At 50.1% G+C, this 21,335-nt stretch overlaps 1 protein-coding gene and 1 non-coding gene across 2 annotated transcripts; both read right to left on the reverse strand.

The window, feature by feature from the left end:
- Positions 1-407: 407 nt before the first annotated feature.
- Positions 408-3,730, reverse strand: KLK4 (kallikrein related peptidase 4). The gene is made up of 6 exons (XM_061140587.1): positions 3,631-3,730; positions 2,932-3,129; positions 2,631-2,811; positions 1,923-2,173; positions 1,699-1,835; positions 408-838 (listed from the first exon to the last, which is right to left on the reverse strand). Exons 1-6 carry the CDS (start codon positions 3,728-3,730, stop codon positions 686-688), a joined length of 1,020 nt encoding a protein of 339 aa, XP_060996570.1. The 3' UTR covers positions 408-685.
- Positions 3,731-13,505: 9,775 nt separating this feature from the next.
- Positions 13,506-13,578, reverse strand: TRNAQ-UUG (transfer RNA glutamine (anticodon UUG)). Its single transcript has one exon. It is a non-coding gene; the product is annotated as a tRNA-Gln (tRNA).
- Positions 13,579-21,335: the final 7,757 nt, after the last annotated feature.

Here is a 21,335-nt window from a genome sequence, read left to right on the forward strand (position 1 = left end):
TCTCCATCCTCAGACTTCCCTACCCCTGCCCCCCAGATTCTTGCTACCAGTCTCCAGCTACAGCAGGTGAGTCCTGAGGCAACCACAGGTGAAAAATTCTTAAAATGGATTGAAGAAGACCAAACCAACATAAGTCAACTAAAGTTGATTAAACAAAATAAGGAAATCCCATTACTTTGCCATTTGCTGATTCGACTTTTCAGAAACTGGACAACATCCACAGAATCAGTTTCTCTTAACCTCCTCCCAGGTATGTCTTCTTCCGTGGGAATCCTGTGACTCTCCTGGTCAAGGGTCCCATTTCCCAGATGAAAAAACTGAGGCACAAGGAAGGCAGACTATTTGCTGGAATCCCTTGGATGGGAAAGGAAGCAAGGAGGACAGTTCGAACAGAGCTGATGCTCTCTTAGACTTTATTTCAGGGCTTAGGGGAAGGGAAAAAAACGGTGAAAAATCAACTTTCTCTACCAATGGTAAGGCGGTGTCAACATCGTGCCGCTAGGGGGCACCGTGTGCAGGAAAAGATTCTCGGTGGGACAGGACTCCTGGGGTTGAGGGAGGCAGGGTGGGGGTGGGGGTCTAGACTCCTGGATCTGAGGGTGGAAGGCACTGGGAACCCAGATTCCTGAATTCCTTCAGCAGCTTATATTTTGGGGTTCATTTTCATGAGTCCCAGTCGCAGGAGTTAACTGGCCTGGATGGTTTTCTGTATCCAGTCCGCGAACTTGCAGAGGTTGGTGTAGACGCTTGGCACGTCAGGTTGGCCACACTGGGCTTGTCCAAAGGATACAAGGCCCTGCAGGGACCCGTTGCAGACCAGGGGGCCCCCGGAGTCACCCTGTTGTGGAGAGACAGAGAATAAAGAATCCAAAACAGAGAGGTGGGGACGCGCCTGACGGTCTAGTGGCTCAGAATCCCCTTTCCAAGGCAGGCAACACAAATTCGACTCCTAGTCGTGGAACTGAGATCCCACGTGCGGTGGGGCAACTAACTAGAGTGGGGTAACCGACTACCGTGCCACCGCTAGAGAGACACCTGAGCGCCACAAGCAGAGAAGCCAGCATGTTGCAACGAAGATCCCGCGTGATGCGACTAAGACCCGAGTCAGGCCAAGAGACAGATGGACAGATAAATGAATATTAAAAACAAAACACAGAGAGGTGGAGATAGATGTGAGATCAGAAAGGAACCAAATGGAGAGAGGCAAAGACACGGGAGAGAAGACAAAAGATAGCAACATATTCCTTAAAGGTTCCACTCCAGAGCCCCGATCACACCTAATTCGGCTCCCTACGTTCTAACAGCTGGCCTATTCTCTTGGGTTTGCTGCTGTTCCATCTCTGTGTCTCTCCTTCTTTTTCTCCCGCTATAGCTTACTTCTCTGTCTCAATGACTCTCGGAGTCTCTATGCATCTCTGTACCTCCTGTATGTTGATTTTTTATCCTATTTCACTTTACATTTCATCTCTATGTGTCACTGTATCTGTTTCTGTCTGGGTGCGCATGTGTGTATGTGTTTCTGCCTTTCTGCATCTGTCTTTATTTCTGTTTCTCATTTGCCTTGCTTCTCTTTCTTCCCATGTCTATTTCTCTTTCAGTCTCTCTTCCATATCTCATGTCTCACCACGGGGTCCTTGCCCCCTCCCTTCTCCATCTCTCCCTGGATCGTCTCCCCTCTTCCCTTCCCCCATCTCTCACATGGCAGGAGTCCTTCTGGTCCTGGCCTCCACCAGCGCAGAACATGCTGGGGTGGTACACGTGGGCATAGAGTTCACTGCAGATCTTCTCCGACACCACTGAGATATTCACGCATTGGAGCACTTTGGGCAGTCTGCCTGGGACGCAGAGCATCAGATCAGCCTCTACTGGCTGGGCGGAGAACCCCTCGGAGAGACCACACACACCCACCCTCCCGAGCTCACCATTCACCAGCCGACCCCAGCCGGAGACCAGGCAGGAATCCCCGGCGGCCGGGCACTGGGAGGCGATGCTGATGTCCTGGATGGTATCAGACGGGGACACCGACTCTTCTAACTTGATGAGCATGAGGTCGTTGGCGAAAGATGGTTTGTTGTACTCTGGGTGCTGGATGGAGACGTGGGCTTCTATCATCTGACTGCCTGGTTCTTGGTCGGCCTCAAGACTGTGCAGGCCCAGCCCGATGGTATAGGACCTGAGGGCCACGGGGTCGAGGGTGCGGGGATAGCGTGGGGACAGGTTAGTTCTGTGGCAGCCACGCCATTATCTCCATTCTTGTCTTCAACCATAACCCCATCTCCAGTCCCCTGCCTCACCCCCATCTTCCTTGCTAAGCTCTGCACTACCCAGTCATGATTTCAAATCCTAATGCACAAGTTATAATCCAGGGACAAGAACTTGCCTTAATTTACTAGATACTCAGCAGTGGAACTGAGATTTCAACCCAGGACTCTCTGAGTCTTTCCAAAGCAAGAGCTCCCGCCTCCCTCGCAGAGCCTTCCTTGAGAGCGGCTTTCACTTTTAGTACGTGGAGACTGAACCTATGAAGCCCCTCTCCTCAGCTAGCAGTGCATCCAGACCCTCCCTAGAACCCAAGCCCCGTCCGCGTCCCTCCTCCCCGCCCCACCCCCGGCCCCCCGCCCTGCACTCACTTCTGGAAACAATGTGCGGCTGACAGCACCCACTGCGGATGCACCAGGACGCCCCCGCAGAAGAATTCATTTTCCAAGAACAGGGCCGCCTGCCAGGGCTGCGAGTGCGGGCGGCAGTCCTCGCCGTTTATGATGCGGCTGCTGCCGCCCCAGGCGAGGGATCCTGAGGGCGGAGGCAGGGCTGGGGGAACCCGGCTCTGAGCCGAAACGGGGCTTCTGGGGGCGGGGCTTGGCGTGGGGGCGTGGTCAGGACTGAGCAAAAGGCCCAGAATGGAGGACACTGATTCCTAGGGGGCGTGGCCATGTCTCTCGGGGGTGTGGCTGCGGTTGATGGGCGTGGTCGGGGCTTCGGCGGCGGTGAGGGGCGGTGGCTCAGGGTGGAAGCAGGACAAGCGGGAGTGGGGTTGGGGGCGGGGCTCTCGGTGCATGGGGGCGTGGTCATAGCTGGGAGACAGACAGGAGGCGGGACTAGGCCTCTTGGGGGCGGAGTCACAGTGCACTGCGGCGTGTGGAGGTCAGATGGGACTAGACCTCTCGGTGGGCGGGTGTGGTCAGAACCTCAGGGATGGAGTCAGGGATCCTGCGGGCAGGGAGAGTCCTAGGGGCGGAGTCAAGGAGGACTGAGGAGGCGGGGGCGGGGCCACAGTGCGGGGGGCCTTAATTCCACGGATCAGGTTCCTTGGGGTGGGTTCGGGTTCGCAGAGGTAGGGTCACTTGTTGGGGGAGAGTTTCAGCTTCGAGTTCGTCACAGCCATCTCCCAGACCCACACTCCATCTCTCTCTCTCACACACACACACACACACACACAGGCACCACGGTAGGCTTGTGCACGGCTGGGGCCTCAGTCTCCCAGCACAAGCAGACCCCTCCACACAAGGTGGCAGAGGCAAGGGAGACAGAAGAAGATGCTCAGGGAGGCAGTGCCAGTGTCTGGAGCCCTAGCGTCTCGCCCAGCTCGGCTCAGCCCCGTCCCCCCAGGGCAACAGAAAGCCGGCTCACGCAGCAACCCCATAACACCGTGCTGATGCCCGTCCCCGGGCCTCTGAGGACTGCGCAGCAGGCGCAGATTGCCCTCAATGGGTGCCTCTCCTAGAAGCATAATCTCCCTTTCAGGGGTACCCCAGGCAAGGTCTGGTGGCTCAGACGGTAAAGTATCTGCCTGCAGTGCAGCAGATCCGGGTTCCATCCCTGGTTCCGGAAGACCCCCTGGAGAAGGCAATGGCTACCCACTCCAGTATTCTTGCCTGGAGAATCCCATGGACAGAGCAAAGAACAGGACACGACGGAAGCGACTAACACTTTCCGGCTCCACAGGTCCTCGCAGCTTCATCACTCAGGTCCTCTCAGCATTGTCACCACGCAGGATATCCAGAGGCACAGACTGTCAGAGCCGTTCCCCCAATCATGCACCGACTCTCATGGGAACGACTGTACACGGAGGCGTGCAAAACCACACACACACGCTAGCACACAGGTGGCACCCATGCAGACCCTGTGATACAAGGAATCACACGCGTGCATCCGGAAAGCAACCGTCACACCGTACTGTCATCCATGCAGCTTCAGTCAGGTCCCAGAGGACCCTGAGTCGTGCCTGCCCAGTAACAAGCCTCAGGCACAATCTCACACACACACACACACCTCACTCAGATACCTGTGACACCGAGGAGGAGATGCCCCAGGAACCAGCCCCAGGGCTTTCCTGCTGTGGTCATCCTTCAGCACCTGTATGAGGGTCAGTCTCTAGGGAACCAAGGCTTTCCATCAGTCTCTCTCTCCACTCCTGCCCCCTCCCCCAAGATATTATTGGACAGACAAGGATCTATACCACCCCCTCTCCGACACACACACACACACACACACACACACACACACACACACATCGCAGTGTCTGAGCTCATGGCCCAGAGACCCACAGCCTGGAGAGCCTGAGAGCCTGAGAGCCTGAGAGAGAAGTGGAAAGAGAGAGAGAGAAGTGGGTGGAGAGGAAGAGATGGAGAAAGTGTCTCTCCATCTATAGACTGGGAGACGTAGGAGGATGGAGACAGGGCCCTCAAGGATGCAGAGAAGAGAGGATATCAGAGACGGGCTGAGAGTCAGAGTCCGGGAAAGAGAGATTCAGGGAAATAGACCAGGGGAGACACAGGAGGACTGGAGAGACCCTCCTAACTAGAGACCAATTTGGAGGAAACAGACCTGAAGACCCAAGGTCCGGAGGCTGAGAACCGCAGGGACACGGGGCTGTAGGGAGAGTAGATCATGAAGACTGCTCTTAAAGGAGTGGTGGGTGGGACGCTCACCTAGTTGCCTCTGGGCTCCGGGATCCTACACTGGGCTGGGCTTCCGCCTGCTGCCTCCAGCAGGGGCCCCTTGGGGAGCTTATAAGCATCCCCGGCTGGGCTGGCCTGCCCCCTAGGGACACATTCCTGGGGCGAGGTGCTGCCAGCTTGCAGCTCAGAGCTCTCTGGCTGCCTGGTGCCAGGCTGAGATCAGTGAGCTAGAGGGGTCGGGAGACTCCGGCCTCACTGACCCCTTCTTGCTTGGTTGCCTGTCAGCTTTCCCGTCTCTCTCTCTGGTTCTCCCTCCCTGTCTCTCTCACACACGTACACACACTCTCTGTTTCTTTTTCTCTTGTTCTCCCTCTCATTAAATCTCTCTCATCCTCTCTTTCTCCTTCTCCCTGCTGTGTTTTCCCAGCCGAACCTCCCCGATTCAAACCCCCAAGAGCACATTCTACCTTTGGAACCTTGCACACGTGACTGCACCCCTGTGAGCCTCTGTTTTCCCATCCATAAAATCAGGGTGATCATTGTTCCTCCATCTCAAAAGTCTTCCCAAAACCTTTGTGGGGCAAAATGCCTGGACACCGAGCCAGGCGCACCGTGGGCACCCAGACAGTGGCGGGTAGGATGAAGCTTTTGCTAGTCAAAGAGCAATTGCGCCCCTCCGAGGCTCTGAGCTGCGGGAAGGGACACGCACATTCCAGTGCTTCAGGGGCATACGTCCCAGCGGGGGAGACCGACCAACAGAAAAAAGTGCAGGGACAAGCGAATATCTGGTATTCATGTGTGTGCAGAGAACACGGCTGGTATTAGAGATAGACTGGGACCAGGTTGGGTGACTGCAAATGAGGGGGTGTCGGGGCGTCTCAGAGGAGGGGACTTTTAGGCTAAGAGGCAATGAACTTGGCAGGAAAGAGAGAGAAGTTGGGGGAATTCCCTCGTTGTCCAGTGGTTAGGACTCAGCCTTTACACTGCAATGGCCTGGGTTCAATCCCTGGGGGATTTGCATGCTAGGGGAAAGAGTTTGGGTTCATTTTCAATGCAACGGATTTTTTTTAAGTTTTTTTTTTTTTTTTTTTTTTTTTGCTGCAGACCATTTTTAAAGCCTTAACTGGATTTAGTACAATACTGCTTCAGTTTTTATGTTTCGGCTTTTATTTTATATTATTTTTTGGCTGCAAAGCATGTAGGGTCTTAGCTCCCCAACCAGGGATCGAACTTGCACCCTTGGTATTAAAAAAGTGATGTCTTAACCCAGGGAAATCTCTCAGTGCAATGGATTTTTAAGCCTGAGATAGGAGTGGTGTGATCTGATTTCTTTTTAAAAAGCATTCCGCGTGGAGAATGATGGGAGTGGGGTGAGATGGAAGCGGTGAAACCACTGAAGGGGGGGGGGGTGGCAACAGCCCCCCGGATGGGAGAGGCTGTGGCCCCTGGGCAAAGAGAAAGGGGAGGGGCGGGGCGTCAAGTACCCGACGGGTGGACGGTGGGGAGGGAGGAGAAAGGAGGCCTGGGGCGTGTCTCCGCCTCGGTCTGCCGGCGGTCACATTTGTGGCGCCGTTTGTGTGGAGGTGCGAGGGGGTGTTGGGGGAGAAGGACTGAGCTGAGGGCGCCCATCTGGGGCCAAGCGGTTGGATGTGTGGGCCCCAGGGGGCGGACAGAGGTCGGGGTGGGTGAGGAGTCACCCGAGGAAACATGTGTTTAGAGCCATGGGGTTGGATGAGATCACTCAAGAAGCAGGCGTGGACTGCCCTGATGAGGGGTTGTAGGGACAGTTGAGGTGATGCTGAGGGATGACTGTGCCTCCCTCCGTCTCTCTTGGCCCCGTTTCCCTCTGCTTTCTCTGTCTCTGGCCCTTCCCTAGTGTCTGGTTCTTGGACCCTGTCTCCATCTACCTGCCTGCGGCGTTCAGTCACCTGGGGGCACAGAGACCCCGGACCCCGCTCTGCTCCGGGGACCTGCAACTTTGATCGTGAACATGGAGGAGGTCAGCAGGAGGGGTGTGGTGGGTGGTGGGTGGTGCAGGGTGGGCTCAGACCTCACAGCTGCCCAGACTTGACTTAGGTCTGGGCAGTGGGAGGAGGGGGGTTGGAGCCAGAGGGAGGGACAGGGCTGGGGCAGCTGGAATCAGGGAGAAGGCGGTGGATGCGGCATCCTTCTGCCCTGCTCTGCAGCCTCACCTCTGTCCTGTCCTGCTTGAGGTTAGGCAGAGGTGACCCAGTTATTTGGGGATGAATCCAAGAGTGAGTGTGTCTGTGTTGGGGGCGGGGGTGGTTAGGTCATGTCATGGGGATGCCTCCAGCCTGGCAAGTGGGAAGGGTTTGGAACAGGGGCTCCATGGGTGAGAACCCAGGCTGGGGTGGGGGGTGGAGAGAGGCAGAGACCACGAGATGCAGAGATGGGCAAAGAGACTGGGACCAGAGGCAGAGAAATAAAACCCCAGAAGGACATAGGGAGAGACAAGAGAGAGAGATGGGCTTCCCTGGTGGCTCAATGGGTAAAGAATTCGCCTGCAATGTGGGAGATCTGGGTTCGATCCCTGGCTTGGGAAGATCCCCTGGGGAAGGGAACGGCTACCCACTCCAGTATTCTGGCCTGGAGAATTCCATGGACTGTATAGTCCGGGGGGTTGCAAAGAGTGGGACACGACTGAGCGACCTTCACTCATAGAGATGGAGGCAGAGACAGAGCTGGGGAGACGGAGAGGAATAGAAACACAGAGAGAGAACAGGGGGAAGAGATGAGGGCAGAGAGAGAGAGAGGGAGAGACCAGGAGACAACAGGGGGAGAGACCTGAACGGAGGCAGAGATGGGTTGGGACACAGAGGGAGACAAGGAGAGAGAGACACAAAAGAGAAGGTGGAGAGGTGGGCAGAGAACACAGGCCAACAGCAAATGACACAGACAGAGATTGTCTAAGCACCCTGGAAGTCATTCTAATTTCTTTTTCACTTTTAAAAATGTTTATTTATTCAGGTGCTCCAGGTCTTCACTGGGGCCCGCGGAATCTTCACTGAGTCACGCAGGCTCTGTCTTTGTGGGCGGCGCACAGACTCTCTAGTTTGGAGCGAGGACTCAGTAGCCGCGGCGAGTGGGCTTCATTGCCCTGCGGCATGTGGGGATCTTACTTTCCTGCCCAGGAACTGAAGCCATTTCCCCTGCATTGCAAGGCGGATTCTTAACCACTGGACCGCCAGAGAAGTCTCCCAAGTTATTTTTAAAATAGAGACCGAAGATAAGTTGTAATTTTCCCCAACTTGACCCAACCCTAGCCACCCCAATAAGTGTCACCCCATTCACAAGTCCCCATTGATTCTTTTCTTGGTTGCCCTAGTCCTTTGAGCAGCACCTCCAAAATGTCACTCAGACCTAACCAGGTCTCCCCACCTTGACTCCCCTTCTCCTGGCCCAGCCCTCTCTCCCTGGACTCGCTGCTTCCACTCTTGTCCCTCCCAGTCTATTTCCCAGAGGGATGTGCCTCCTGTAAACAGCTCCAGGAGCCTCCCGAGCCTCCCTCATCCTCTAGGCCCCCCTGTGGTCTGTTCCATGTGGCTTCAACACACTTCCCTTCACTCGCTCCCTTGACCACTCCCACTGCTCCTTTTGTCTTCTCTCAAATGTCACTTCTTCCCAGTGGCCTTGCCTGACCCCCTTCCCAGTCTAATCCAAGGCCCCCACTCTTCTGGGTTTTGCTTCTTTGTTTTCTTCTCCAAGCATCCCACGCATGTCTCCAGAGCCCTTGGCACAATTTACACACGTGTTACTGTTTGTGTGTTTATTTTTCTAACATCTGCCACTCTCATCAGCCTGGGAGTTTCGTGGGGACAGGGTCCTTGTCTGTTCTGTTCACCGTGGAAAATTCAGCGCTTCCCATGGAGCAGGCAGGCATTCACTATGTGTGTGCTGAACACATGGGTAGGAAGAGAGAAACACAGATTCAAAGAGAGATGCTCAGGGACAGACAGACAGAAGAAAGAGCAGGACACAAAGACAGATGGAAAGAACAAACAATAACAAACAGTAATAACAGCTTACACTTAATGATAGCTCTTTGCATTGGGACAGGAGTGGGGAACTTAATTAATTAATTAACATTGAATTAATTATAATTATGGCAAGAGCTTACCATGGGCCTATTTTAAGTGGCTTATATGTAATAACTTTATCTACCACCACACCATATGCTCTTATTAACTTTATACAAATGAGGAAAATGAAGCACAACGAGGTTAAATAGTTTACCCAAGGTCGCAGAGGGCTTCCCAGGTGGCAAGGGTGGTAAAGAACCTGCCTGCCAATGCAGGAGACGTAAGAGGCGCAGGTTCGATCCCTGGGTGGGGAAGATCCCCTGGAGAAGGAAATGGCAACCCACTCCGGTATTCTTGCCTGGAGAATCCCATGGACAGAGGAGCCTGGTGGACTACAGTCCGTAAGGTCGCCAACAGTCGGATACGACGGAAGCGACTTAGCTGCAGCAGCAAGGTCACAGAGTCTGGGAAAGATGGAGATGGACAAGTGGGCAGAGATGAAGGGATACAGACAGGAGAGAGTTGGAAACAGCAAAAGGTAGATGCTGAAAGACACACATCTCAGGATAATAATGATTAAAAACAAAAAGACCTAATAGTTATATATCACTTTTTACTAGGTGCCTTCATAACAGTTTTACGCACGCCAACTAGTTTTAATCGTCACGATAATCCCACGAGGTAGCCGTTATTGTGCTTAATTTTATGAATGTGGAAAGGGAGGCACAGAGAGGTCAATCGGCTTACCCAGAGTCACAGAGCAAAGTGGCCATGAATCCAGACCTCTGGCTCCAGAGCCCGCCTCTTGAGCTCTCCTTCATGCACATTAGGAAACAGAAACAGAAGCTGAGGGATGGGTGTGCTGTCTCGGGACACAGATCATGGGGGTTCAGGATACACCTGGGTCCACGGCCCCTCACCTGAGCCATCTGCCCTCATCCCCACCTGCAGGTGAGGGGCAGCCTGGCCAGAGAAGATGTAGAGTGTCACTGGGGAGGCAGTGAGATGCAGCCACGCCAGCCCCAAGTACCTCTCTCACTGCGTAACTGGAAGAGCAAGCTCCCCCTCCCCAATAGACGGAGCTAAGAAGACGCTCTTAAATCTCCTGGACACAGTGGAGGGTGGCCGCCGCTTACAGATGTCATCTGCTCTAAGGCCCAAAGCAGCCCTGACCACGTTTTCAGGGGCATCTGTCCCAGCCCTTAGGGTACCAGTCCCCATTCTTTGGGGGACCAGGGACCAGTTTCACGGGACACAATTTTTCCACGGACCAGGCATGGGGTGCAGGGAGGGTGGTTTCAGGATGACTCAAGCGCGTTACATTTACTGTGCATTTTATTTCTATTATTATCACATCAGCTCCACCTGAGATCATCAAGCATTAGATCTCGGAGGTTGGGGACTCCTGCCTTAGGGAACTCGCCCCCAAGTTCTATTTGGTAAACTCAGGAAACACGTTCAGGCTGGGTCTGAACCAACTTGAGGGTGGCCGGCGGAGGGGTTGCCCCTATTTCATTCAATAACTAAAACCACGTTGGCATAGATTGTATTATCTGAGGAGAAGTGCTTTTTCCCCCCTTATTAAGGGCAATGGTGGGTTCTGTAGGAAAACTGCCTGCTGAAGGCATCTCCCCTTCCTGCTCCTCTCCCAGGGGAGAGAGAGGCCAACACCTGGGGTGGGGGTCCACCCCGAAGCAGGGACAACGGAGACAGGGATTTGGGGAGGGCATTTACTGGGGTGAGAGAGTTGGAGCCTAGAGAACTACGGAGACCACAGCCTGCCCACTTGTGAGCTGGGGAGGTGGCTGTGGGCTGTGGGGCCAGTATTGGGGCGTCTCCTGGACATTTCACAGCGACAGGGTATGGGGTCGGAGGGGTCTCACTGAATGTCAAAGGAGCAGAAGTTAAGACAGTAGCCCTCGTGGGACTTCCCTGGTGGTCCAGCAGCTAAGACTCCATGCGTCCAATGCAGGGAACCTGGGTTCAGCCCCTGGTCAGGGAACTGGATACCACATGCTGGAACTAAGAGTTCAAATGCCACAACTATACATCCTGAGTGTGGCGACTAAGACCCAGCACAGCACCCCCCCCCCCCAAAAAAAAGGACAGTAAGTAGCCCCCATGGACCAGCGGCCTGGACATTACTCTTTTTCCCGTTATTTACAAGCTAAGTTATATCATCCCCCTGCAGAAGAAAATGGGGCCCTGCAAGTGGCAGATATTTCCTGCCAGACTGGTGGGATATGGGGTTGGGGGAGGACCAGTGGGCTTGAAGCAGATTAAAATCCATTTAGACCTTCGCTGTCCAAACAGCAGCCACCATCGGCATCTATTGGGTGCTTAAAATGTGGCCAGTGTGTGGTTAAAGAACTAGCTTTCACTGTTTAGTTAATTTCAGCGAGTTTCAGCATAAATGTCAACTCTTGGTTCAATTATTGGGAAAGTTTTAAGTGCCTATGGAACCAGCCGGGTACCTGAATCCACCTTTTCAACTCTTTACATTTTACAGGCTCTGAAGTAAAGACCTAGAATTCCAAATGAAAATTTAGCATTCTAATGGAGATTCTGCTGTAGGTGTGAAATAGTCACCCGATTTTCAATTTTCTGAAATTTACTGTATTTATTTTTGTCCATGCTGGGTCTTCGTTGCTGCTTGAGAGATTGTTCTAGCTGCAGCAAGCGGGGACTCTGAGGGTAGTAGCGGTGCCCGGGCCTCTCATTGGGGGTGGCTTCTCTTGTTGCATAGCAACAGTAGCTACTAGAAAATTTTAAATTACTTAGGCAGTTGCTGCTATATTTTGATTGGACAGTGCTGGTGTGGAGGGAATAAGAATCAAAGATTAACAACGCAAAAAAGCTTAAGCACTATGTAAACTGGTGTGACTGGGGACATGAGATGGATGTGAGAGTTGAATCATAAAGAAGGCTGAGTGCCGAAGAATTGATGCTTTCAATTTGTGGTGCTGGAGAAGACTCTTGAGGGTCCATTGGACTGCAAGGAGATCAAACCAGTCAATCCGAAAGGAAATCAACCCTTGAATATTCATTGGAAGGACTGATGCTGAAGCTGAAGCTTCAATACTTTGGCCACCTGATTCAAAGAGCTGACTCACTGGAAGAGACCCTGATGCTGGGAAAGATTGAAGTCAGGAGGACAAGGGGGCGACAGAGGGTGAGATGGTTGGATGGCATCACCGACTCAATGGACATGAGTTTGAGCAAACTCTGGGAGATAGTGAAGGACAGGGAATCCTGGCATGCTACAGTCCATGGGTTTGCAGAGGCGGACACGACTGAGCGGCTGAATGACAAAGTGAGTTTCTTTTTTTTCCCCGGCCGTTCTTGGCGCCTACGAGTTTCAGTGATCTAAAAAAAAAAGCTCTGGAAATGGCAGATCTTTTGTCGGGCTGATCCACAAATAGCCTTCAACTGTAGGAGAGACCTCTCTAAGGCATATACCTGATCCAAAAGACTTCTGATCACACTCAGAATAAAAATTAGAAACCTTACCGGGACGCAAAGGCCCAACCACACTCTATGCGCCTTTGTTCTAGGTTTTCCATAAACGTTAACTCAATGTCCTCACTATCCTATGAAATAGTGTTATCACTATTGTAATAGTGATATTGTATTACTATCAATACACTGTCAATACACTATCAATCTGTAAAAGATTTACAGATGACGAAAAAATTAGGCACAGAGAAGCAAAGAGTCATATGCAGTTGACCAAACAGGGAAGATCCCCTGGAGTAGGACATCGGTTGGAGGTGGGTTTGAAGATGGGCTTCCCAGGTAAAGAACCCGCCTGCCAATGCAGAAGTAAAAGACGCAGGTTCGATCCCTGGGTCGGTTCTATCCCTGGGTCGCGAAGATCCCCTGGAGGAAGGCATGGCAACGCACTCCGGCATTCTTCCCCGGAGAATCTCACAGACAGAGGAGCTTGGGGCGGGGGGAGGGCGGTGCTACAGTCCGTGGGGTTACAAAGAATCGGACACATCTGAGGCGACGGAGCACAGGTCTGCAGGCAAGCTGGTAACCTTCAGAGCTGGAATTTTTGACATCGCGCCTCTCTGTGCCCAACGACTGTGCAACACTGCCCCCTTGTGGATCCGGAGACACACAGGGAGAGAGTGCCCTCTCTCACAGGAGAGAGTTCCGAGGTTGGGAGGGGGTTAGAGACAAAGGCGGGACCCCAGGGTCTCTTGGATCTGTCGCCCTGGGCCCCGGCACCCAGCTCTGGACCCAGACGTGGGAGCAGGGACCGCCACGTGAGCTTTGCCCCTGGTGAGCTCCGAGCCTTGCGCTCTGTGAGCTTGGGTCTTGATCCTGACCTTGGGTGTATCAGGAACTAAAAAGAAGAGCTCAGAAATCTGACCTTTGGAGTCAGATTTGCTCCAGCAAGAGTTTGGGTGAGCCGCGGAGTGTTTCCGTTCTTAGAGGTCAGCCACTGTTATCTCCAGTTATTGCTACTAATGCAGTAAGTCCAAGAGGACTCCATTTATTTACTCTATCTCTATTTATTTATTTTTTTGGCCACACGGTGTAGCTTGTGGGAGCTTAGTTCCCAGACCAGGGATCGAACCCAGGCCCTCAGCAGTCAAAGTGCTGAGTCCTAACCACTGGACCTCCAGGGAATTCCCATCTCTGTTTATTTTTGAATCATGGTGACCCTGGGTGTCTTCCAGAACCATGTCCTCTGTGCACCCAGATACCCAGAAATGATCATGCTAAAATAATGGGGATAATAAATCCCTCGCATGCATTGAGTGGGCTTCCCTCATAGCTCAGTCGGTAAAGAATCTTCCTGCATTGCAGGAGATCTGGGTTTGATTCCTGGGTTGGGAAGATCCCCTGGAGAAGGAAATGGCAATCCACCCCAGTATTCTTGCTTGGAAAATCCCATGTACAGAGGAGCCTGGTGGGCTACAGTCCATGGGGGTCACAAGCAGTCCATGGGGGTCACAAGAGTCGGACGCGACTTAGCAATTAAACCACCATGCATTGAGTGGTTCTAGTCATTGTTTAGCTTGTGTTATTGTTCTTAATCTCAGGGGATAAAGTTATGAGCCTGTCTTTTTACAAAAGCAGAGATAGGTTCAGAAATGTGACTTCCCCCATTATAAAAGGAAATCAGTTTTTCTCAGAAAACTCCTCGCTGGCTATATTTGTTAGGGTGGCGGGGGAGGTGAAAACAAAGTCCTTCTTTGTTTTTACATACTTGGGGGAACATGTTAACACTAATGGTTAACATATGCTGAGTGCATGCTCTGTGCAATTGTTTCAACAGCTTCACTCGCATTAATTTGCTAATATGCCCATTAACTTTAAGAAGAAGCTACTATTGTCTGTCTCCATTCTACAAGGGAGAAACCCAGGCGAAGAGAGATTAGAGTCACCTTCCGAGGCTATCATGGTAAGAAATAGCTGGGTATGAACCCAGGGAGAGTTGCATGAGAATCTGTGTGTGTGTGTAACGTCATTCCCACTTCACTTTTCAAAGGTAGAAGTAGATTTATTTAAATAAAAATAGATTTATTTATCTCTGTGGCTGGGTCGAGTCTTCGCTGCTGCACGTGGGGTCTGCACTGTGTCCTTCGGGATCTCTCCTTGGGGAGCAGGGACTCTCCAGCACCAGGGCTCTACATCACCCGGGCTTAGCTGCCCCGCAGCATGTGGGATCTTAGTTCCCTGACCAGGGATCAAACTAGAGTCCTCTGCATTGCAAGGTGGATTCTTTTTTTTTTTAATGTTGGGATTTTTGTTTTTATTTTTAAAATCATTTAATTAATTAATTTATATTTATTTTTGGCTGCGCTGGGTCTTCGTTGCTTTCTGCAGGCTTTCTCTAGTTGCGGCCAGAGGAGGCGACTGTTAGGTTGAGAGGCGTGGGTTTCTCTTTGCGGCGTCTTCTCTTGTTGCGGTGCACGGGGCTCTAGGTGTGTGGGCTTCAGTAGTTGCGGCTCGCATGTGATGCACGGGCTTAGCTGCTCCGTGGCATGTGGCATCTTCCCGGGCCAGAACCGAGCCTGTGTCCCCTGTGCTGGTAGCTGGATTCCTATCCACTTGTCACCAGGAAAATCTTCCAGGCGGGGTTCTTAACCAGTGGACCACTAGGGAAGTCTCTCTGACTTCATTTTTGAATAGGTATTGCTTCCACACGGCACAGAAGCAAAGTATGTTTATTAAAAACATACAGAGTGATATACCTCCATCGTGACCTTGCCCGCCTTTGAGCTGGTCCTCGCCCCTTCTTCCAAGCATAACGACCAGAATGTCTTTCTTGGGTCATCTTCAAGGGTTTCACTGCACATGAACCATTAAATGCAGAGATGTCTTCTCATTTTGCCTTGGTTTTAGCCACCAGGCTGGGCTTCTTGAAAAGTAAGGTGTTTCCTAGTGATCAAAACATCTGGTGAAATGAACCATTTAGACGCTGAGAAAACAAATCGAATTTGAGGAAGTCTAACTCTCGGGCCTACAGAAATGAACTGGGTCTTTGCTACATCTCCAGGGGAGACTGTAAAGAAAGAATAGCTCCTTATGTCATGTGACTGCTATCAAAGTGCATTATAAACAGTAAAGTTTTTGGAAATGGCAATACACAGTTTATGAGAATTATAATAGATCTGCATTTGCTTCTACTGTATCTTTAAGGCTGGTCTAAGAGTCACAGGCAGCTAACAAAAACGGTACATGAAAAAAATAAAAATAAAAACACAACATTTGGTGAATTGTTTTTCATGATATAAGCATCAAAGAAAAACTTGTAATGCTGAGTTAGTTTCAAGGTTTGTGCAACACGGTTTAGATAATTACGTAAGTTGTAAAACAATGGCTGGTGTAAAAATTACAGATGATTCATAATTATATCTATGAACATAAAGCTCTCTACTGGGAAGGCTTCCAGTCTGGAGAACTCAGTGGGAGGCATTCCTCCACCCACACCCAAGGGAACTTGCTACTCATTCTGCCGGTGACTGTTGTTCAGTCGCTGGGATGTGTCAGACTCTTTGTGACCCCATGAACTGCAGCACGCCAGGCTCCCCTGTCCTCCGCTGTCTCCCAGAGTTTGCTCAATTTCATGTCCATCAAGTTGGTGAGGCTATCCAACCATCTCATCCTCTGTCGTCCCCTTCTCCTCCTGCCTTCAATCTTTCCCAGCATAAGGGTCTTTTCCAATCAGTTGGCTCTTCGGATCAGGTGGCCAACATATTGAAGCTTCAGCATCAGCATCAGTCTTTCCAATGAATATTCAGGGTTTTGATTTCCTTTCAGATGGACTGGTTGGATCTCCTTGCTGTCCAAGGGATTCTCAAGAGTCTTCTCTAGCACCACAGTTCAAAAGCATCAATTCTTCAGCGCTCAGCCTTCTTTATGGCTCAACTCTCCCATCTGTACATGACTACTAGAAAAACCATAGCTTTGACTGTATAGACTTTTGCGGGCAAAGTGATGTCTCTGCTTTTTAATACGCTGTCTAGTTTGTCATAGCCTTGCTTCCACGGAGCAAGCGTCTTTTCATTTCATGGCTACAGTTACCGTCCTGTGGGTGGAAAAAGAACACTGAAAATAGAACAAATAAGACAGTGAAAAGTGCACATAGAGAGATCTAGAACAGTGATCACAATACATGCTCAATGCAGAAATATCTACATTGTTGGTTGCAGTATGCGGGAGCTTTAGTTGGGTCTAAAGCTCTAAAGTCATATGAACTCATGAGTTGCAGTAAGTGGGATCTAGTTCCCTGATCAGGGATCGAACTTGCACCCCCTGCATTGTGAGCATGGAGTATTAGCCACTGGACCACCTGGGAAGTCCCCCAAGTTTCAGTTTTGCAAGATGAAAAAGTTCTGGAGATCAGTCATACGACAATGTGAATGTACTTAGCACTATCGAATGGCACGCTTTAAAGTGCACAAGATGGTACATAATTTTACATTATGTATTTCTACCACAAAATATTAAAAAAGACCTCCTGATGCTGGAGTTGGTTACCAAGTTTGTGACACATCATTTAGTTAGTTAACATGAGTTATAAAACAATGACCAAGAGTGAAAATTAGAGATGACTCTCTTGTTATCACTGCAGGTAAATGATACAGCCCCAAAGCTCCCCTGGCATATTTCTTAAGGTACATTGTTCTTAAAAGCTATAAAAGCTCTGGACAAGCTCCTCATTGTGAAGATGAACAGTTTCACTCTTTGTCTAATGCCCTGCAGGGGTGTTTTGGTAGAGTCAGTTCTTGACAGTTTTTCTTGAGTATATATGTGTGTGTTAGTCTCTAAGTCATGTCTGACTTTTCACGACCCCATGGACTGTAGCCCTGCAGGCTCCTCTGTCCATGGAATTCTCCAGGCAAGAATACTGGAGTGGGCGGCCATTCCCTTCTCCAGGGAATCTTCCGGACCCAGGGATGGAACCTGCGTTTCTTAAATCTCCTGCATTGGCAGGAGTGCCAGTTACCATTGGTGTTGCCACTAGCACCACTCAATGCCTCAACAGCACACACAGGAAAATGTCCACATCGGCTTTTTCTGGATGGTTGAATCACTATGTGGTTTTATTTTCTTCATTCACGTACCTCTGTGTACCGTGTTCCTCCATGTTCCACGTGTTCCTTTGTGTAAGTAAATGATGAGAGAATTTTTAATTAGAAGAGTTCCAGATCATAAATATAGGAGAGTGATAAAAATTATAAAATCACCATTTTGCAACCCGTAACGAAACAGTGCATCTGGGCTATGGTCATGGTTGGCTGCTAAAACCAGTGGGTGGAAAGCAGATGGGAACTTTATAATAAATGGGTCAGGCTACGACACTGGAATCCTAACATCACAGAGAGGCAACTCCACAGCAAGTATCTCTTGATTTGTTGTCACGGTAAAGACACAGCAGCAGCTTTGAAATATTTTGCTCCCAGCTTGGACCTGAAGGAGATCATGGTTTTTGCTCCAACTACCAGAGGATGGAGAAACATGTTAAATAGGCCCACAGGGAGCCAATCAGGAGAATCTGTGATGTGCAAACTTCCAGGATGAACAATCTGTTTTCATCAACAATAAACACATTGTTCAAGATTGGGAAAGGAGTATGTCAAGGCTGTATATTGTCACCCTATTTATTTAACTTCTATGCAGAGTACATCATGTGAAATGCCTGACTGGATGAATCACACTCTGGAATCAAGATTACTGGGAGAAATATCAACAACTTCAGATATGCAGGTGATACTGCTCTAATGGCAGAAAGTGAAGAAGAACTAAAGAGCCTCTTGATGGGGATGAAAGAGGACAGTGAAAAAGCTGGCTTAAAACTCAACATTCCAAAAACTAAGATCATTCCAAAAACTAAGAGAAAAGTGGAAACAGTGACAGATTTTATTTTCTTGAGCTCCAGAATCACTGCGGATGGAGAATGCAGCCGTGAAACTAAAAGAAGCTTACTCCTTGGAAGAAAAACTATAACAAACCTAGACAGCATATTAAAAAGCAGACACATCACTTTACTGACAAAGATGCGTATAGTCAAAGCTATGTTTTTTCCAGTAGTCATGTACGGATGTGAGAGTTGGACCCTAAAGAAGACTGAGCGACGGAGAATTGATGCTTTTAAATTGTGGTGCTGGAGAAGGCTCTTAAGAGTCCCTTGAACTGCAAGGAGATCAAACCAGTTAATCTGAAGGAAAATCAACTTTGAATATTCATTGGAAGGACTGATGCTGAAGCTCCAATCCTTTGGCCACCTGATGTGAAAAGCTGATTCATTGAGAAAGACCCTGATGCTGGGAAAGATTGAAGGCAGGAGGAGAAGGGGATGACAGAGGTTGAGATGGTTGGATGGCATCACTGACTTGATGGACATGAGTCTGAGCAAACTGCGGGAGATAGTGAAGGATGGGAAAGCCTGGCGTGCTGCAGTCCGTGGAGTTGCAAAGAGTGGGACATGACTTAGTGACCGAACAGCAACAATAAAACCTTTATCAGTAAGTAGAACATTTATTGTCACTTCCTGCCAGTGCCCCATCAATCCCCACCCCCACCCAAGAGTCAAGCAGTATTCTGATTTCTTTCCACTATAGGCTAGTTTTGCTTGCTCTTCATATAAATGGAAATATAAATACGTCCTTTTCGTGTAAGGCTCTTTCATCTTGAGATTCACTCAGTGGTAATTTGTTCCTTTCAATGACTGAGGCACATCCCATTGCTGGACTCCACCAGTTGTGTTCATACGTTCTCCCATTGGTGGACGCCTGGGCTGCTTCCAGTCTTCTCCAAATAAAGCCGCTATGAACATCTGTCTGATGGTTTTCGGTTGCTTTTCTCTCATGATTAAAGATGTTGAGATCTTTTCACTTGCCTTTTGCCTATTTGCCTTTCTTCTGCTGTAAGTTGGTTCAGTCGCTTAGTTGTGTCCGACTATTTGTGACCCCACGGACTGCAGCATGCCAGGCTTCCCAGTCCAGCACCAACTCCCCAAGCTTGCTCAAACTAAAGTAGACTCATCTTTGATTTTTTTCTCTCAAAGAGAGGAGTCTTGGACCTACCTGGTGGTCCAGTGGTTAAGAATCCGCCTGCCAACGCAAGGGGCACTGGTTAGATCACTGGTCCTGGAAGATCCCACATGCTGCAGGGCAACTAAGCTTGCATGACGCAACGACTGAGCCCGTGTGCTGCAAATACTGAAGCCTGTGTGCCTAGAGCCTGTGCTCTGCAAACAAGAGAAGTCACGGCAATGAGAAGCCCGCGCACCTGGCAAGAGAAAGGCAAAGAGAAAGCCTGTGCATGGCCTAAATAAATAAATAAAATTTAAAAACAAAGGGGTCTTGATACATTTTCTAGTGCCCTTATTTAACTTCCCTAGTGGCTCAGACGGTAAAGAATTCGCCTGCAATGCAGGAGACCTGGGTTCGATCCTGGGGTCAAGAACATCCCCTGGAGAAGGAAACGGCAACCCGCTCCAGTATTCTTGCTTGGAGAATCCCACGGACAGAGGAGCCTGGTGGGCTACAGCCCATGGGGTCACAAAGAATCAGACACAACCTAACAACTAACACTTAATTTAACTTACACAGATGATCAACCTTCCCGTATATATTCGTTTTCAGGGACTGCTGTAATAAGGTATATCACAAGCTGGGTGTCTGAAAACAACAGAAATTCATTCTCTTACAGTTCTGGAGGCCAGAAGTCCAAAGTCAAGGTGTCTGCAGGGCTGAGCTCCCTCAGAAACTCGGGTGGAATCTTTCCTTGCCTCTTCCAGCTTCTGCTGGCGGCCGGCAGTGTTTGGCTTGCAGCTGCACCCTTCCATCTCTGCCTCTGTCTTCACATGGCTTTCTCCCCCAGGAGTCCGTCTTCACATCGTCTTCCCTCTTCTCGTAAAGACGCCGGTTTTATTGGATTCAGGTCCACCCTACTTCGGTATGAACTCAACTAATTACATCTGCAGTGACCCTGTTTCCAAATCTGGTCACATTCTGAAGTACTGGGGATTAGGACCTCGATATATCTTTCGGGCGAACACCACTTAACCCATAATATTATCGATCCGGTGGTCTGTCCCCGCCCCCCCCCCCCCCCCCAATTATGTCTAGGCCCTCGCCGTCTTCGAAATTGGGCTGCATTCTCAATGTGGTGGCATATTTTTCTCTGCACCAACTCTGGGGCAGACGCTGGGCAAGAGGTGGCATTGTCATCTAGGTGTTACCCGTAAAGAGTTTGATTCCATCCATGGCCCAGACGGGTCGAGAAACTTGCTCAAAGTTAGCGGAGGAATTGGTTCTCAGCGTCCTAGGACTCCAGAAAAGTCCGGCCACGTTCACTGCTTCCCCTAGGCGTTTCCTCAAGAAGCCTCGAGGTGGCGCCGTAGAGCAAACGGCGGATTCTAACACCCCGGCTTTTATTTTTATTTTTTAAATTTATTTATTTATTTATTTTTTCAGTGGGTTTTGTCATACATTGACATGAATCAGCAATAGATTTACATGTATTCCCCATCCCGATCCCCCCTCCCACCTCCCTCTCCACCCGATTCCTCTGGGTCTTCCCAGTGCACCAGGCTCGAGCACTTGTCTCATGCATCCCACCTGGGCTGGTGACCTGTTTCACCCTAGATAATATACATGCTGTTCTTTCGAAACATCCCACCCTCACCTTCTCCCACAGAGTTCAAAACTCTGTTCTGTACTTCTGTGTCTCTTTTTCTGTTTTGCATATAGGGTTGTCATTACCATCTTTCTAAATTCCATATATATGTGTTAGTATGCTGTAATGTTCTTTATCTTTCTAACACCCCGGCTTTTAAAACGCCTTCTTCCTGGGCCCACCTCAGGGATCTTGCAACTCTTGATTCAGTTGGTCCGAGGAGGGGGCCAGGAATTGACTCTTTTAACAG

Source organism: Dama dama, chromosome 4 (assembly GCF_033118175.1).
Source record: "Dama dama isolate Ldn47 chromosome 4, ASM3311817v1, whole genome shotgun sequence".
In the NCBI taxonomy this organism is placed as follows: Eukaryota; Metazoa; Chordata; class Mammalia; order Artiodactyla; family Cervidae; genus Dama; species Dama dama.

Bases quoted from the DNA above. Each gene is read 5' to 3' on its own strand.
- KLK4 (XM_061140587.1), bottom strand. From the start codon at position 3,730: ATGCTTCTAGGAGAGGCACCCATTGAGGGCAATCTGCGCCTGCTGCGC. The intron at 3,130-3,630 runs GTGAGCCGGCTT...CACACGCCGCAG, and splicing joins CGGTGTTATGGGGTTGCTGC to TGCACTGTGACTCCGCCCCC. The intron at 2,812-2,931 runs GCCACGCCCCCT...GGGTTCCCCCAG, and splicing joins CCACACCCCCGAGAGACATG to CCCTGCCTCCGCCCTCAGGA.